The sequence below is a fragment of the Osmerus mordax genome, chromosome 11 (genome assembly GCF_038355195.1).
Source record: "Osmerus mordax isolate fOsmMor3 chromosome 11, fOsmMor3.pri, whole genome shotgun sequence".
Classification (NCBI taxonomy): Eukaryota; Metazoa; Chordata; class Actinopteri; order Osmeriformes; family Osmeridae; genus Osmerus; species Osmerus mordax.
Window position 1 is genome coordinate 10,900,072 of NC_090060.1, and position 18,873 is coordinate 10,918,944.

Genomic DNA, 18,873 nt, shown 5'->3' on the forward strand with positions numbered 1-18,873 from the left:
GGGGTTCCAGAGGGAGAGATATTGACATCTGTCTTACCCATCCCCCAATTGAGACTCCAGCTACCATGATATATGCAATTCAGTGCAGGTGATGGACTGTGCAGCATTCCAGTATATATGTAATACATGCAGTTAATACTATTGGCTAATAAATATTTCAGATATTTATATACATCACAAATTATACATGAATATGTGTGTTTGTTTATGTTTGTGCCTGCATTGATGTGCATAATCTTTATCTATGGTTTTTGAGGAAGACACCGGGAGACAGATTAACTGCTGGAGCTTTGCAGTCCTTTGTGAACAAAATATCTAGTTACCCTTGCTTAAAGGGTCAGGAATGCTTCTCTGTCGATGCCTGATGTTGTGAGCAAAAACAACATACACAAGACCACCTCCACAAACAGCAACAAGAGCCTTTATCCAGTTATTCACACTCCAGATGTAAAGGTAATCCCATTCTCCCTCAGTGGTCACACATATAGTACTTGTGCTCCAAAGAGCAGCCATCTGAATGGCTACCAATGAGGACACAGCAAGGACATTCCATCAAATCTTCACAATTGATGGTTTAAATTTACTGGTCAAATGAGTTTACCAGAATGTAGAAACCATTGGGGATGACAATACCCGTATATAGGTCAGAAACCGGCCAGAGACATTCTACTTGTCTTGTGTACATTGCCTTATGAATCATCATAGGCACTAGGTCAACGAACAATGTTCAAGATTTACTGAATACCTAATTCCCTAAAGCAAAGTTCCTGGCAAAGTTCCTACCTGAAACTGCCTCAGTGAGCCAAGTAGAGAAAAGCACAAGCAATTTAATATTCATGAGTCTTCAGTTATTCATTAGACAGACCCGAGCATCCTCTGCTGTTGGTAAGGGCAATCATGAATATTTAAAAGAGGTACTTGATATTTAAACATGACTTGGAATAAATTGCTTGCAGTAAATGTCAGGTAAATAAGTAGAGTAGTACTTGACGTCTACCGATGCTGGCAGTTGTAATTATGTAGACCTCTAAAAAAAATATAAAAGGAGATGTGTTTCTTTCAAAGATCAGGGTGACAATGTATCTATATATGTGGAAATCTACATAGCAAACATAGAGAACATTCACAGGCATAACAGGGGTCACATTTTAGACATTTAACAGAAATCCTACAAGTCAAGCTATACTACTTTCTAAAGGCTGTGAGGCTCTACATAAAAAAAATTATAATGCCATGGCCTTCACACAAATGTACATGTTTATGCAAAATGACTCAAAAACAGATGTTGACAATTTATTTTATTCATGAGTCACAAAAACCTGTACAGCATCAATTTTCTCCATTCAGAGTTCCTGATGTTGAGACATGGTAATGCTTGCTAGAACATCCCGACTCAGCAGTGTGTATACTGCTGCAGAGCAGCGGTCTTTTAAAGCAAAAGGCACGCCGTTCATCATATTGTGGGCGGGGGGAGGCAGAACTGCTGGGCCTCAGCAGCAATCCTTTGCCATGTGCTCCAAGGGAATAAACTTTCCCTGCTGGCAGATGGTGACTTCAGTGTCCCAGTAAGGCTCACCAGTCATAAACAACACACGGATGGCTCAATCCCACCCTTTGGGGAGTTTAGTTTGCAGCATGCTGGGCTGCGAAACAAATCCTGTGGACTTCAACAAGCAAGTATATATAACTCCATAGTGTATGGACAGGAAACACAGATTCCTACATTTAAAACACAGTCAGAAAACTAAGCTACAGACATAGGTCTGGTCTGTGGTAGGATTGCCTCAAACAAGTCAGAGGAGCTGAGATCAAAGGGTCTAAACTAACAAGAGGCTAACTGGTGCATGTCTGAGATCCAGGCATTCAGCAGGGCGGTTAACCTTAATTGGGGAAATCAAAAGTAGATTTTTTAAAAGTTGGTTTTGTCAATCGTTAAATAACAAAGCCAACACAAGTAATTAAAATAAAAATAATTTGATGAATGGAATGCCCTTTCTGAAAAGTGTATCAATGACAAAGAGGTTGAGGCTTACAGTAAATGTATGGGTTCAAAACAGCAAAATACCACCGCTCAAGAGCGCCCGGTCCTAACACAAGATCTTCTCCTGTCTGGCCCCCAATGGTGGAATCAACTCCCCACCTCAATCAGGTACACTGACTGTATCCTCATCTTCAAGAAAAGGCTCAAGACGCACTTGTTCCGGGGGTACAACGGCACTTAGGAATGCTTGGCTGGACCTGATGTTAGTTTCCTCCAGGATCACAATGACTCGTATTGAGAGACTTGGTGCTCTTGTTGGTTAGTTGTAACGGTTTCAAATTCTTGTACTCGCTGTGAAATATTTTACTGTTGATAGTTTTTTCTATAGGTACACTCTTGTGGGGAGTTTCATGGTGTTCAATTGTAACTTGTTAAACTGCATGCTCTTATGGTTCTTCCCTTTGGCACTTATTTGGTTTTCCACAATGTATGCTTCATGTTTTGGCTGCTCGCAATGTTTGGGGCTCTCTCGTTGTTATGATCAGTGACCTATGCTCTTTTGTAAAGCTCTCTCTTGGAAGTCGCTTTGGATAAAAGCGTCTGATAAATGCATAAATGTAAAATCATTCAAATAAATACCCGGGCTGGTGAGATTGTTTCAGCCATTTTAGAATTGATGCTGTGAGACGTGACCACCATCAGGTGTGTCTGCTATGAAAAGGATGGATGTGGGCTCTCTGGTTAATGTAGTGTGATATGGCAGGACAGGGTCTGTGAGGAGGCTCACACTTCATTTGTGTGTGACAGGCCAGAACGGTGGGGTGTGTGACCGGCTGACCCTCTCCAGGCCTGACATACCACAAGAAGCATCTGCTATGCCTGCTGTCCACAGACCCCTGTTTTACATGCAGGAACACAGCTACAGTAAAGCCAAACCCCTATAGCAAAGCTATACTACTTTTAATACCTTTACATAGGGCAGCCGTTTTCTCAGGCTGCAAAGAGTACAAATAATACATGCTGCCATGGCTCTTTTTTTAAAAGGTGTCTGGAAAGTCTAAAGGTGTAGTAACTATTTTAAACAAAGGTTTGTATATGGCACAGATTTGCCTTTGCTTAAGAGATAGTCTAGTATCGTATTTTTACTTAAGCGGAACACCTAAAACATTTTAGGTCGGTCCACCTTCCATTGGTTAGGTTGTTCATCTGGATTTGGAGAAATATTGTATGTTTTTGATTCAAACTTTTCTACTATGTTATTCAACTATTTAAAAGTACCACAGTTTGGTTGGGTGCAGTTTGAGTTTCAGAGGAGATTCTGACTCACCGGGCCACATAGTTCTTTATTGTCCTGTCAGAGGTCGGTGGGGATGAGCTATCTATGCGCTGATCGATTGCAAATGAGACTCATTCAGAGATGTTCTGCCTGTCCACACATAGGGAGAGAGAAATCAATGGGATGCCTGAGTCTCACACAGCAAAGATAAAGACCTATTCTGAGCTGTGCAGAACAGGCTGAAGAGGGTTTTAAGAATACAAAAAAAAAGTAACTCTGCAATGCACAAGGCCAAATTAAAAAAAGGGAAAGACCATAGAATAATACTTAATGCAGGATGTTGTATTTCAACTAAATGAATACCAGGCATTCATTGTTTCCTCTGTCTAATTAATAGTAATACAAATAGTTTTTTAATATTCTAATCTAATAGTTATAACTGCTGCTGGTATTTGTGGTACTTGTGGTTATGTTTTAGATGTAGCCTATAGCCGATTTTCTTTTTTAAAATGCTCAATTTGGACAGACAGGCCCGTGGAGACGAGTGGAGCCATTCGCAGGGCTGCCAACCGACAAGTTTTCACGGGTGTTCGTGCATCTATGTTGCTTCACACGAGTCAGTGCAGATGGTTTCCAACTTCCCAAATATTGCCCCTTTTTGGACCTGTGGTGCCACCTCTGAATGCGTGTCTCACGGCCAATGCGTGAGAGTTGGCAGCCCTGCATTCCACATTCCCTGTTACGCAAGAGTCTTTTGCGTTCTTTGGACTATGTTGCAAAGTAGGGACAGGGTCGGCTCCAATGCGATATGTAAGTCCATTATCAGGTGATATTGTACAACCCGAAGGGCATTATCCCGCTTATACCATGGTCACTTGCCAACGATTTTTTATTTTTTTAACATTAATTTGTTTTCATGCGTTTTGCAATAGAAATCTAACGTTTCTTTTTAACGTTAGCCAACTCTGATATTTCTAGACCGCTAAGCTCATAGAACCAACACCGGCTTTCCTTTGGCTGAGCTATTAGCCGAAAGCTAACGTTATGCTATCAAGATTCAAAGGCAATAACATTGTGTATGGTTGACAAACAGTAAATATAATTTTACAGTATGTTTGACAAGAAGATTAGCTAGCTAACCAGCCATGTCACTGTCCCAAAATCAATATGAAGGTTTATTTAGAACGGTGAACAAACAGTTTTGCTGGAATTACGTAGGTGTCCATATATCACCTGATAATGCAGCCAATCAGAATCGAGTATTCACCCAGACCATGGCAGAGCCAGAATCATCATTTCTATTTATATGGCTCTGGACCATGGTATAAGTTTCCATAACAGCTATATACAAAATGCCCTCTTGTGGAAACAAAATGCCCCCATTCCCCCCTCCCATCTGATTCATTCTGGAGCCGAGCCAGAGAAGCGAGGTGAAGTTAGTTTCATTTCGACATTCGTCTCACATTCGGAGTAGAGAAGCTATTTTTGATCCCCCGCGCCAAGGGAAGCAAACAAGTTGCATAGGCTACTACGAATTAGACCTCAAACATGTCACAAGAGGTATACGATTGTATAGTAATTGGAGCCGGTATACAGGGTTCTTTTACATCCTATCATATGGCGAAAAAGAACAAGAAAACTCTCCTACTTGAGCAGGTTAGTAGGCTATTACTTGTTTGTTGTGTTATGTTCTGTGTTTTACCCCGAAAAAGTAATCTATATTAAGTTTTGCAGATCGTATAGTAGGCTTATAGCATTAAACTTCGACTCATTAACTTATACTTTAATGAAACCAAATCAAGTGGGCTTGACGACAGGTTCAGAAGATTGGGACACCTGTTTGCTAGACGACCTAGATTTTGAATTTAAGCGGTACTGTCAAGGGAGATGGAGTTAATAAATCTATACAATATAGAGAATTTTGGTATTTAAATGTCATAAACACGAACACATCAACACAACGTATTAAAATATAATGTGCTCTTGTTTGTGTCACAGTTTCCTCTGCCTCACTCTCGAGGAAGCTCTCATGGCCAGACACGCGTTATACGAAAGGCCTATGAACACGACTTCTACGTCCATATGATGGAGGAGAGCTATCAGCTCTGGTCCCAGCTGGAGAAAGAAACCAATGTTCAACTGTACAGGTGAGCGGTAAGCTCTGTCTCAGCAAAGTGTTAATGGAACATCACAATAGCTTTAACAGAACACTGAGATTTGTCACATTTGATGTGCTTTGTTTGTACGAGCTGCAACTCAATCTGTGCTAGCCATAGATGGATGACTTTCTCATTACTTTCTACGTCAGCGAATCACCCCAGACAGAAACTCTGACGCTGAATATGGAATAAGGATTTTTCATCTCAAACTCTTTAATTTCCTGAGAAAAGAGGTTTGTGCTTGTAAATACAACAGTAGGATCAAAGCAAGCTTTCAGCAACTTAAAAGTTTTTGAGAAATATTGCATTCCAAACTATCAGTGAACACAAATGCAACAATCAGTGAACTGCAAAACAAATGACTTATTATGTATGGAGGTGGTTAATACAGTAGACCAGCAGTATCTATGTTATATTCACAAGCACACATACACACCTGAAACAGTCAGCAATGGTGCCTGACTGAGGGTTTGTGATTTGAAGTCCACCGATGCCCTTGGCCAGGCAAAAAACTGCACTACAGTGAGAAATACAGAGTTCACTGTACTGAGGATAGGGCTGTGTGAAAAATTTTGGGCAATGCTTTCTGCCAATCATGCCAGACATGATCTGGACCCCAACCAACAAACTCCCTTCATTGGAACCACACGGACACACAAGAGCACAGTTGTATCTTACGCACAAACACAAAAACCCACGAGGTTTCAACCTTCATAATAACCCACCTCATAACTTGCTCATTCACAACATGCTGTATGGAATCATATATCACATTTTATGATCTGACATGCGCTCAATTACCTGGGTTTGACACTGTCATTCACAATGTATGTGTACACACATGTAGACATACACACATATACATGCACAAGTCTAATGAGGGAGATAGATGTCAAGCGGTGTTGACTGAGCCTTATGGTTATCGACAGATGTTGGAGCAGTGTCTGCCACTGAAGGAAAAGGCCAACCCAACCACAAATCAAGTAGATGAGGGAACAGGGCCCTGTAATTGTGAACCTTAAAAAGATCCTGTAAAGTAAATTCCATGTTTTGCTTCTAAGTACATTATATACGTGTGAAATGAGTTCCTGAAAGCATGTGCAAAGCGCTAAAACTTTGTTGCACTGAAATGTGGAGTTAGGCCGAAGAACAGTTTCTCTTCTGTTTTCAGATCAGGTTTTAATGGGCGGAGCCAAAACAATGCCCCATCTACGTCATTTCGTCCCATCTACGTCATTTCGCCCCATCTACGTCATTTCGCCCCATCTACGTACAACTCCTCCTGCTGTACTGTTATTGTAGCTTACATCAGCTAGCTAGCTAGCTTCAGGATGTCTCCCACCACTCGCAACTGCATCTTCCCTGGATGCAAGAACTCCAGCTGCGCTGCAACACCATTTAAGTTCCCTGTTGATAATCAAAGGAAAAATAGGTGGATAGATTTTGTGAAGAGCCACGCTCATGAAAAGCTTCGGATAAACTCCAACAGCCGCCTCTGCGCCACTGACCATTTCACGGCGGACAGTTTTAACATGGACCGGAGACAGACAGGGTTCACCAACACACGGCTTCTCTTGCAGCGCAGAGCCGTACCGAGCATCGCCCCCCCGGCCGTTCATCCTCCGGTCGTACCTGGACCATCCACCGCCGCCAGCAGTTTATCACTCAGTTCTGTGTGCATGTCATGCACTAACCTACATGAGAATATGATACGTGTGTTTGCAGTGGACGGATAGCCCCCCCCCCCCCCCCCCCCCCTTGAAATGAACGAATGACTCGAAAAAAGATTTGTTCATTTTACTGAACGAGATTCAAAGAACCGAATCAGTAAAATGATCCGAACTTCCCATCACTACTTACTTGAGAGGCGGCGCCTTCCAGCGAGGGGGCCGAGCTTCAGCTCCTTCAGGCGACACGCCCCCCCAGTCTCGAACAAAGAAGACTGTTGATTTTCTTACGATTTCAAAGCCTAATTTAACATACTTGTCTGTGTTTTTTTCATTCGAATTTGGATGGGTAGTTAAAAACACATTCTGTGGTGTGGTGAACTTGAAACTCGTTTTTAATTCCACTTTACAGTATCTTTAAACTCTTGTCAAATAACTCTTGTATTTTACAATGGTATAATTACCATTGTAAAATACAAGAGTTATTTGTCGAAGTCACATTCACTTTAAGATCTGTCTTCAGATTGTTGGTAGTTAGTTATTGCATTCAAAGCAGGTGTATGGCATGCTTTTGAATTTGTTGAAATTATTTGTAGTTTTTTTTCTATACAACAATTTTTTTTTTGCATAAAATATTACAACTGTTCAATGAAAAACTCATGACAAGTGAAAATAAACTTGAACTGAAAACTAACATTTAATTTCATCTTACCCCAGTAGGTAAAACACGGCTGCGAGTAGCTGGATAATGCCCGACGAGGTGTCCAATATCACCTGATAATGGACGATGCAGGGGCGTGAACCGCTGCGCGTCGGACGGTTCGGCGGAGTCCATTATCAGCCTGATAATGGACACCTCGAAGGGCATTATCCCGCTTATACCATGGTCACTTGCCAACGCAATTTTTTTACAAACATTAATTCATGTTTTCAGGTGTTTTGTAATAGAAATCTAACGTTTTTTAACGTTAGCAAACTCTGATAATTCTAGTCCGCTCAGCTCATAGAACCAACACCGGCTTTCCTTTGGCTGAGCTATTAGCCCGAAAGCTAATGTTATGCTAGCAAGATTCAAAGGCAATAACATTGTGTACGGTTGACAAACAGTAAATATAATTTTACAGTATGTTTGAGAAGAAGATTGTCTAGCTAACCAGCCATGTCACTGTCCCAAAATCAATATCAATATTTTCACGAACAAAGTATCGGCCATATACTAGTACTAGGCTACTGTACAGTACGGCCGCAGCTTGTGGAGCGAGTTGAATAGCAAATAGATGTGAGATGACCGCATTAAAGTTGAAATGTTCTCCAAACAGTAATTATAATTTGACAGTATGTTTAACAACATGACTAGTCAGCTATCGAGCCATCTCATTGTCCCCAAATAAAATCAAGATTTTTAAGAAGAAAATAATCGGCCATGTGTAGAGTTGATGCTACTGCCGTGTTGGCCGCAGCCTGTCTGCAGTAGATTGACTAGCGAGGTGAATAGCGAATGGGATGTGTGAGATGAGCGGTTACGTGACACTGACATTACATTCAGAAAAGTAACATTTTTCAAATAGGTTAAAATAAATATTGAAGTCACTCATTGTTGTAAATACAAGTTAGCTTGTTAAAGTCTTTCAAAATTGTAAATGGAGGCTTTGACTCCGTCCCTGTTGTTATGGTTACTTATTTCAGACACTTTGTACAGGCTCATATATGTAGCCAGCGCAATAATTTAGAACGGTGAAAAGACAGTTTTGCTGCAATGACGTAGTAGGTGTCCGTTATCACCCGATAACGGACACCCCTGCAGCCAATCAGAATCGAGTATTCACCCAGACCATGGTATAAAGATTGTTAATATCTTACTGAATGTGAAACACAAATAAACGGCATTGTGAATGGGACATCTCTGAGTCTACTTTTAACGAGAGGATCGCTCTTGCAGACGCACAGGGCTTCTCGTCATGGGTCCAGAGAACGGGAAGGAGTTCCAGCTCCTCAAGACCACTCTAGAGAGAAACCACGTACCTACTGTGAACCTCCCGGGTGATGAGTTCAGCAAGCATATCCCCCTTGTCAACCTGACCAAGGGAAACGGAGCTCTTGTCGACACCACAGCTGGGGTGCTGTATGCTGACCGCGCCCTCAAAACTGTCCAGGTGGGTTGAGAGTGGTGGCCATCTTTTCTTATAGTCATGTTGAGACACAATTATATTAGAATTCAGTTAAAAACTCAAAATGCTCAAAGGGAAGGGCTTACTTACTTTATCTGTAACTTTGTAGATGTTGGAGAAGAGGTGACATACCTCTGGTTATTCCTCTAGTTATTTAAGAAATCAGGGAGCACTTAAAAGGCATTGTGCTTCAAAAACCGGAGACAAGAAAAGCTACAGCGTTAGTTTCTCCCATAGACACTCAAAGATATTTGATTTCAGATTCATGGACTTCTACTTGGCTGTGGCTGCAAGCAATTGAGAAATTCTTGATAAAAACCACATGCTGTGGTAAAGTATCTTTATTCAAGGAAGGATTGGATTTTGTAATCTTTTTTCTTACAAATTACCCTTGCATGTACCTGTGAATTGCCCATTTATCCACTTATCTGTATCCAATTAGACGTTAGGTATTCCTTGTAATTAGGAATTACACTCATTAGCACCCATTATTTGGACATCTGAGCCAGATGCAATCTCTTGCTCATCAAGCCTAATAATGGCTGTTACAAGAGTCAATACTAACATATTGAAATAATATATTACATGGAAGCATCAAGTACTAGTATATCAATGATGTCACCTCGGTTCATTGTTATCTAAGGCCCAATTATAAAACTAGCCAATAGACATAATCAGAAATGATAAGAAAGACTTTGTAGTTTCAGATGAATGCTTATCTGATATACTTGAAACCTAAAATCTAGTGTTTCACTGTTCTAATAAACTGCATAGAAACATTTAATAAAATGTATTCAGGTTCAGACAGAAATGAGAAAAAAGCTCTACAGATACAGCCTTCAGTCACTGCCAGATCAAGCACAAAATAGCAACACAAATGTTTTGTTTCAGTTGCAGACTCAAAACCATTATCCTGTCTTCTATGTATTGATTAGACAGCTTTTTCCTCTTTTGAGCCAACTGCAGATGATGCATGAATTTCAATGTGTCAATAGTTGTAATAATAGAGGCCTCAATAGTTACCACTGTGCATCATGTGAATATCTAAATTCTACATCAATAGTCTGTCTCAGTATCTACTAGCATTGACCAGGCTCTTAACATTTTCTCCATGTTTCACTGTCTCCAAATTTGTGAAAACAAGTGTTGTGTCCATGCTCTCTTCTGAATGTGTGTTTACTCAACTTGACATTTCACCAGACAAGCAGAAAGCTAGGTCCAACACTTAAAATGAAGGATGTTGTTGGCTGTCTGAACTGTTATTAAACCTACTACATACAATCTGAGATCTATGTTGGTGTCTGGATGGATGCAGGTTCCTCCATTTCAGCCCTAGTCTTGATAACAGACTATGGGTCACTTGTAGATTATTCAAGACCGACCTTTGTGCCCAGAACACTTCACCTATAAAGAAACTATCTAAGAGCTCAGATGCCGTAGTAGATAACGCTGTAATCCAGTAGAAAACAACCTGCTCCAGTCCGGTTTGAGATGCCCTATCCTGGGCTAACCCTCTTCTGGACTGACCTCATGGGTGCATGTGGCTTCTTGTTAAACTTTAACTGACCCTTGCTCTAGGAAAAAAGGGTAACTTTAGAATATTTGGTGCTGGAAATGCTTTGGTGTAGCTATGTAAATTAAACATGTGCTGTCTATTTAGATTATTAAAATGGATGCAGGATTCTCTCCAACTTCATTGCGAGTATCTTGATTTCCTTAGTTAACATTGGTTGATTCTAATATGTATGCAAGACTAAATGTCTAAAGAAGGCCATCATTTGGGATTTGTATCCACTCACTGGATGCACACAACATTTACATTTAGTCATCTTGCAGACGCTCTTATCCAGAGCGACTTACAGTAAGTACAGGGACATTCTCTCCGAGGCAAGTAGGGTGAAGTGCCTTGACCAAGGACACAACGTCATTTTGCACGGCCGGGAATCAAACCAACAACCTTCTGATTAATAGCCCGACTCCCTAACCGCTCAGCCATCTGACTCCCACACAGTGTAAGATGACAAGGTCGTTTTGAAGGTGAAAATACACCAACAGATTTACCTATAGTTCATTGCTTAGAGACTTGTTGCTCTTGTGGTTAGTGGTAACTGATTTAAATTTTTGTTCTCGCTGTGATATATTGTTTTATTACTGTTGCTTGCTTTTTTTTCCACAGGTACACTTGCACTTATAGCTGTTCATGTTGTTAAATTGTAACTTGTTTAACTACATGCTCTTATGGTTCTTCCCTTTGGCACTTACTTTGGTTGTTCACAACGTGTGCTTCATGTTTTGGCTACTCGCGATGTTTTTTGGCTATCTTGTTGTTATGATCAGTGACCTATGCACTTTGTAAAGCTCTCTCTTGGAAGTCGCTTTGGATAAAAGCGTCTGCTAAATGAATAAATGTAATGTAAATGTAAATTAAATATTGACTGTATATGTTGCCAGGGCCTTTTTCAGAAAATGGGTGGCGTCATAAAGGATGGCGAGGAGGTGAACGCCATCAAGCCGGGCTCAGTGGTTACCGTGACGACAGCCAGCGGAAAGTACAGTGCAAAGAGCCTGGTGATCACAGCAGGATCCTGGGCCAACAACCTGCTCTCCCACACTGGGCTACACCTCCCACTACAGGTAGCCTAAATCAAACAATAGCCCAAGCCTTGGTCAATGCCAGGCTAGTGCATCAGTAAGTAAGCTGCAAACTAACATTGTTTACTTGGTTTAGCGTAAGGGCTCAGTGTGAGACCCCTGTCTTCTGGAATTAGGAGAGGTATTGCAGCTAGCCTTCCCAAAGTAACTGATGCATAAATTAATGGATTGAGTCCTGACCATATAACATGACTGCAAATGCATTTTGCCTACACATCTACTTAATCCTATTGGCAGTTCACTAATATCCATCCACAAGCACTTACAGCCATTCACACCCTCATGTAGTTGCAGTCATATGTGTTTCTCTGTTTAAGGAAAGACAAATGATACCAGTTTTTTAAATTGTGCATACTTGATAAGGGTTCAGGTTAGTGTTAGGGTGAATTCCACTGAAGGTTGGATGCAAACAACTGCATACAAGCATTGTGTATGTAAATGCAATTCATTGCTGGTTAGGAATGTGCATTCACATTGTAGACTCCAAACTTCATCTCCTTTGCCAATGATTTTGCAGAGAACTAACTTATTAGCTCATATTCACACATAGCATACAATGGAGAACTCCTACACTTTACCAGGCTATACACACAATGTATTTATGAACATACTTATGAAGCTCTGCCAAGGTGGAGACTGTTGATCAAAATGCTAAAGCTTCCAAAAAAGAAGAGTATGTCCTCCTCATATACTTGTACTTCTTGATGAATGGGAAGCTAGTAAATTAACAGTTAGACCAAAACTGAAAAACAACTCAGAACTAACTAAATTGAGTTTCATATCCCCAGACTATGACTAGCGAGGACTTGCCACTCCTTTGATTCCTTTAGCAAAGCAGGGGGAAGAAGCTTCACCACAGACAGAACAGACTCACAAATCAACTATCCCAAGAATAATATATTTTTATTCTGGTTTTGGGAGAGACCAAGCCAGCTAACCAATCTTGCAATATGTTACCCACCTAAAAAGAAAAGATGATGGAAATTCTTGGCAGTTATTAAAGGAAAAAAATTGAGTTTGTATTGGAATTGCATTATTCAGGATAGTGAGAGGCCCAGGGAATGCCATGCTTGAGTGAGCTCATAGAAAAGTATGAGGTATATGTGAACACTGTATGGTCCACTCCTCTGCTGTGCCTGCTGAATTTTCATGGTCCCCTGGAATGACGCTGTCTCTGTTAGTTCATTTAACCGAAAGCTCTCTGTCATTGTGTCTTTATTATTACCTTCTCTCTGAGAAGGCAGGATTCTGTATGCGTTTCATTAACACCTCATTCTTGGCCAGTTGCTACAGTGTCACTTTAGTAATTGCCGTTGAATTACAGTAGAAGGGAATAAATATGGTAATAGTGGTAGATCTATATAAATATGGTAATGATGTGTGCAGTTATGGGCAGTAAGTGTGTAACATCCTCCAAATGCAGTTATCTTTAGCTTGGTATTTTGTTCTAATAAAGGTCCTACCCCAACTAGGTGTTTAAAATCAACGTGTGCTACTGGAAGGAGAAGGTCCCTGGATCCTACAGCGTCCAGCGCCGCTTCCCTTGCTTCATTCAAGTTGAGTCCGAAGAGTCCAATCATCACATCTATGGCTTACCATCCAATGAGTACCCAGGGCTAATGAAGGTGAGTGTGGCTTTTGCCTAGTCTAGCGCCGCGTTACTGATCCCTTACACATTGTTTCTGTATTTTCTACCTGCCCACTGTTCCTTCCCATGTTTTCCCTATTGAGGGACGATTATTACATTACATTGTGCACAGATTATAAATACAATTGTCTGCCATTTTATTTTACACTCAAAATTAGTGAAGAGAATTATACACTTTGAAAGGTATTACTGATTCAGAGAGTATGTGTGCGTACTGTAGCATTGACTCCAGGCAACACAATAATATACCATAGAAATCAGAATCAGAAATAGTTTACCCACTGAAATTATTTTAAGAAGAATCTTGATATTTTGTGAGGTGTTGTCTCTGCGTTTGTGGGGTTATTTTATACATTGCATCTCTATTTTTGGGCATGATGGCAAGCCAGCAGGAGTTTTGGAGACTAATAGCACCTAACATGCTTGCAGAGGAGGGGGGGACAGATGGCTGAGCCACATCACATTATTCACCATGAGCTAAAGTCACCGTGGAGATGGCCCCATGTAGATGTGCAAGGCTCGGGCATTTTATACTTTATGTGAGGGAAAGCTACAGTACATGTACTGTACATGTATGTTGCTTCACGCTATTGTGTCAGAATACACTTCTAATCAGTTCAGAGTCTGGCGTACCTGTAAAGGGTACTTTGTCGTTAAAACTTTGTCATAAACAGGTAGTTCTTACCTCATATTTGACATCTTTCTAAAATCAAACCAAATCTAAGAAAAAATATAAAACTGAGCTACCGTTGACCATAAACTGTTTTGAATATTTGTTCATGTATAAAAATATACTTCCACAAAAAACACAATACAATAACAGATGTATTTGTAGTTCATGTATGTAACAAGAACAGACTCCAAAAGGGATCCAATGGTTTATTAATCACAGGGCAGTCAAGGTACATAACCTTGCAAGACAGGGCAATATAATCCAGAATCATAGTCAAAGGTACAGGCAAGGGTCGTAATAACAGGAAAACATTGCAGAGTTAACCAAAGATACGGTTGGGAAAGGCAGGTAAAAGATCTAAACACGAATGGACTGGACTCTCATAGACAAACGCTTCACCACAAAACTAATGAACAGAGGGGGTTTAAATAGCAAAAAAGGGTAGACAAGCAACAGGTGAAACCAATGATCCAGTTAGAACTCTGGCAACTCCAGACCCCTGGCAGGCTGCTCCAGGTATTACAGTATTCATTTTGAACTTAGTTTTTATTTTCTCTGGTATGTATGGTACTATTGACTACTATCAACTGTGTTGAATAAGCTGAAGACATGTTTTAAAAATCTATTTTCTTTACTCTGTGGCTCAGTTGATTCATACTGTAGCTTCCTAAAATCAACCTCCATTCATTCTGACCATGAAAAACAAGTTATTTCTATTGGTGTCTGACTCATATTACATAATACTTTTGAGTTCTACAGCATAATGCGGTGTCAAATGTCCTATCTTGTCTTTTATCTGTTAGATATCCCATCCTTTGTGTGTCTGTACCTGCAGTTGTGCTACCACATAGGCCCTGAGATCGAGCCAGATGAGAGGGACAGACAGACGGACAGAGGGGATATTGATATCCTGCAGCGCTACGTCGCCCGCTGTTTCCCTGGCCTGGTGCCTGTGCCCGCCGTGGTGGAGAGCTGCATGTACACGGTCAGTGGTGCTAGCCTAAACCAGCAACATAGTCCTTCCCTCCTGCCACCTTTTGCATTATTTTCTTTGTTCCCTCTCAGTCACTCTCTCTCCCCATGTCTCTTTCACCTACTCTCTTTCTCTTGTTTTGACATTTTGCTCAGGTCTGTGCATCTGTAAAACAGTGAGCAACTGTTTAATGTTCTTGTTGTTTCAGTCCATATGAAATGCTTCTTTACTTATTGTTTCAACAGCCTGTGCTTACAAATATTTTTTATTCCAGGAAGAAGAGAAAATATTTTTGTGGTTGAGGTACATCCTATTATTTACAACAAGCAACTACCATAGAATTGTCAGGAAAGACTATAACCTTTCGTTAAAAGCATTTTTCTTCTTCGTTAATATACTCGATGTAAACATCCATCCAGGTTGTTTTACTCACAGCTCATTCACAGTCTTTTTTGTCATTCCCATGGCAAGGCAGAACAATCAACTCTCCAAAGTCATAACGGTGGAGTTTGGTGGTGGGGGCTGGGGTTCCATCGCCCTTCCAGCCGTAAAGCTCACTGCTTTTATGTAACTCACAGGAGAGTCTGATCCATGTGACCTGTTATTACTCTGACACGCACTGTAAATTGTTTTAAAAAGGATGTTTCTAGGGGTTTTCTTCTGAGTAATTTTTAGAGATATTGTTTTCCTAGTGTACCAAATCTTTCTTGCAAAAATAATTCTGGAGAAACAACAGTTTATATAGACATTTTTTTATTGACCTGTGCAATGTATAGGTTTGACCAGTGTTAAAGTAGATGTGGATATAACTCAGTGGTGAATTGCAATACAATATTTGTTTTAATGTAGATATTTTCTGAGTATATGAAGATGACTATAAAAGCATTTGGCACAACAGAAAACAATAGTGACCATATGCATGTGATACAACTAACATATTAAAGTACTCATGTTAATGTAAATAAGATATTGAGTAGAAAACTGTGGAACATTATGATTAAGTAAGGCTTTGTGCTGTAATAGCAGGCATCACCTTTCTCAACTTGGCACATTAAAGTAAAAACATTACTGGGAATGCTGCACTGACTGCAGTCCCTGAACAACATCGGATACCACAAAGGTCACCTTATTTACTTCAGTGCTTCATGTGGAGTTTTTATAAAGGCATGGTGTGTCATTTTCAAGCCCTGTGGAGATTCCGAAATGGAGTTGGGGTTTTTTCTCCAGAAACCTTGAGTACACTTTTACTGTGAGACTTTTGTGTCTCACTCTTTCTCTTCTACTCCCCATTTTTTCATTACTATGACTCACTCCACTATTTCTCCTCTGTAATCTTTTTCTTTCTTTCACAGATGACACCAGACCAGCATTTCATACTGGACTCCCATCCCACCTACAGTAACATTGTAATTGGAGCAGGGTTCTCAGGTGAGCGATAGAAAATATTTTGTTATGTGTAATGAGAAATCGTATGTAGTAAGACACTGCCCCAGTTCAACAACCTACTACATTCCATGACACCTGTAAGGCCAGTGCATTACATGTGAATATTGTATTAGACATGCCATGGTCAGGGAACAAGTTGGCAGGTTGTTCAGCACATTACCAAAGCCTTGCGCTCAACCTTATAGCTACAATACACAAGGAAATGTCACCAAACTTTTAATTCGATTTTAATTCAAAGTCTGTTGTAAAGGGTGAAGACTTGGGATTGGGGTCCAGGCCTTTTTTACTCTCTAATTAGTGTTGGCCAAGTGCAGTTGGGATTCATCTCCATCTCTTTGTCCCTAACTTCAGTGTGACAGAAGCTGTCTCCCAGAGGGCCTATGGGGTCTCCAGGCATTTGTTCCATCTGTTCCTGTAGCCGCCTCCTAGAGCTAATTATATGTGTAATTAATTTTAGCTCTTAATAGCTTTTAAAGGACCTGGCAGTGGCAAGCAATGCAGTGAGGGGCAGCTGGACTAAAGGATATTTTCTTCTGGAGATTTATTCTGTGGGTCAGAGAAGCCTTGCAATCAATATAAGGGCAAGTAGGATTTGAACCGAGTGGTTTACATCCTGACCCCACTTGCCTTTCACTAGTGAAATCAGCAGCATTACAGATGTGTTCATTTAAATGATTAATTTGAGTCACGTGATACAGGATTTGCTCTTAATAATCATTTGTGTCCTAGCCTCTCTGCTTTGATAAGTGTGCAGTGCTGTATGAGAGCAGTTACTGAGGCTAATATTTTAGAAGAAAAAAGAAAAAAACCTGTTAGCTTTTCCTCCTCCTTCTACCCTTGTCATCAAAGCAAGGCACAAGTGCTAGTGGTTACCATGGTTACAAAGTAACCCAGCAGGTTTTGCCAACCATTGAAGACAAGGCGGAGGGGATGGGGGGGCACGTGCCCAAACTGTCAGAGCTGGTCTTTTATGAGTCTAAAGCCAGGCAAAATCCTCAGGGCTCCAAGACCTTTGTCAAGAAGCAAACACACAGCATTCAAAAAACCCAGCTGACATTCCCCATTTTTCACTCAAACCGCCTAGCAAAAAGAAGTGTATAGATCTTGCTTTCAGAAGTACCCCCTTTCAGATATCACTCCTGAGATTGTGGCATCAGCTCATCCCGAAAAGAAAGACAAATCTTCCTAATTTAAAGTCTGGCCCAGGTCCACTTAGATCCACAGTGACAGCTAGAGCAATTGTTCCTCTTCTCTTTTATGTGCTCACTCATGCACAGCTCAATGGATTGCCTCACTCAGATAGACCAGGGGACAGGAAGGTTATTCACAAGGTTATTACAAGGCGCATATTGTATTTTTTAGCAAATAAAGCCTCATGAAGTAATTATGTGTTGGATGACTGACCTGTTTTGTTCACAGTGATGGGTTCTCTTCCCACAGGTCATGGGTTCAAGTTTGGACCGATTGTGGGGAAGCTGCTATGTGAGCTCAGCCAAGGTGAAGTGCCTTCTTATGACCTTTCGCCTTTCAGAATTAGACGCTTTCAGACTCATTCCAAATCTGCTTTGTAGAGTCAGAATCCATTTTAAATGATCAGTTATGTCTAGGGTTGCCACCTTTAATACCAAAAAATAAGGGACGCCTGCCGTGGGGGGGGGGGGGGGGGGGGGTGTAGCTGTAATAGCAGGCATCACCTTTCTCAACTTGGCACATTAAAGTAAAAACATTACTGGGAATGCTGCACTGACTGCAGTCCCTGAACAACATCGGATACCACAAAGGTCACCTTATTTACTTCAGTGCTTCATGTGGAGTTTTTCTAAAGGCATGGTGTGTCATTTTCAAGCCCTGTGGAGATTCCGAAATGGTTGATTCCAAACGGGACGCGCTACTTTATTCTCAAATACGGGACGATTCCATATTTTAAGGGACGTTTGGCAACCCTAGTTATGTCACTACTTTTTGAGGATATTAATCTTATCTCAGAAAAGTATATGCTAAAACTGAAGATTTGTATTGGTGTACACCAAAGATTGGTAAAACGCAATGCTATGCAGGGCAAAATATATTCATTTTAATGGACGGGACCGGTCATTTTCCTATTTCTTGCTTTTCATGCAATAAGTTGTTAACGGGGATGCTACCACAGGTTCGAACTTGGACCCATCTTGCAACTCAAACAAGTGCTGTATGTTTGTTAATGCCTTCATCCTTGACAAATTGTATTAAA

At 40.7% G+C, this 18,873-nt stretch overlaps 1 protein-coding gene across 1 annotated transcript; it reads left to right on the forward strand.

The window, feature by feature from the left end:
- The first annotated feature begins 4,585 nt into the window (after positions 1–4,585).
- pipox (pipecolic acid oxidase) lies at positions 4,586–18,289 on the forward strand. Its single transcript, XM_067246361.1, has 8 exons — positions 4,586–4,913; positions 5,256–5,404; positions 9,023–9,236; positions 11,703–11,885; positions 13,376–13,528; positions 15,060–15,209; positions 16,550–16,625; positions 18,084–18,289. Exons 1-8 carry the CDS (start codon positions 4,806–4,808, stop codon positions 18,212–18,214), a joined length of 1,164 nt encoding a protein of 387 aa, XP_067102462.1. The 5' UTR covers positions 4,586–4,805; the 3' UTR covers positions 18,215–18,289.
- The last annotated feature ends 584 nt before the right edge of the window (positions 18,290–18,873 follow it).

Excerpts from the sequence above, each read along its gene's own strand:
- pipox (XM_067246361.1), top strand. The coding sequence starts at position 4,806 with ATGTCACAAGAGGTATACGATTGTATAGTAATTGGAGCCGGTATACAG. Across the intron at positions 4,914-5,255 it reads AAACTCTCCTACTTGAGCAG|TTTCCTCTGCCTCACTCTCG; the intron begins GTTAGTAGGCTA and ends TTTGTGTCACAG. Across the intron at positions 9,237-11,702 it reads GCGCCCTCAAAACTGTCCAG|GGCCTTTTTCAGAAAATGGG; the intron begins GTGGGTTGAGAG and ends ATATGTTGCCAG.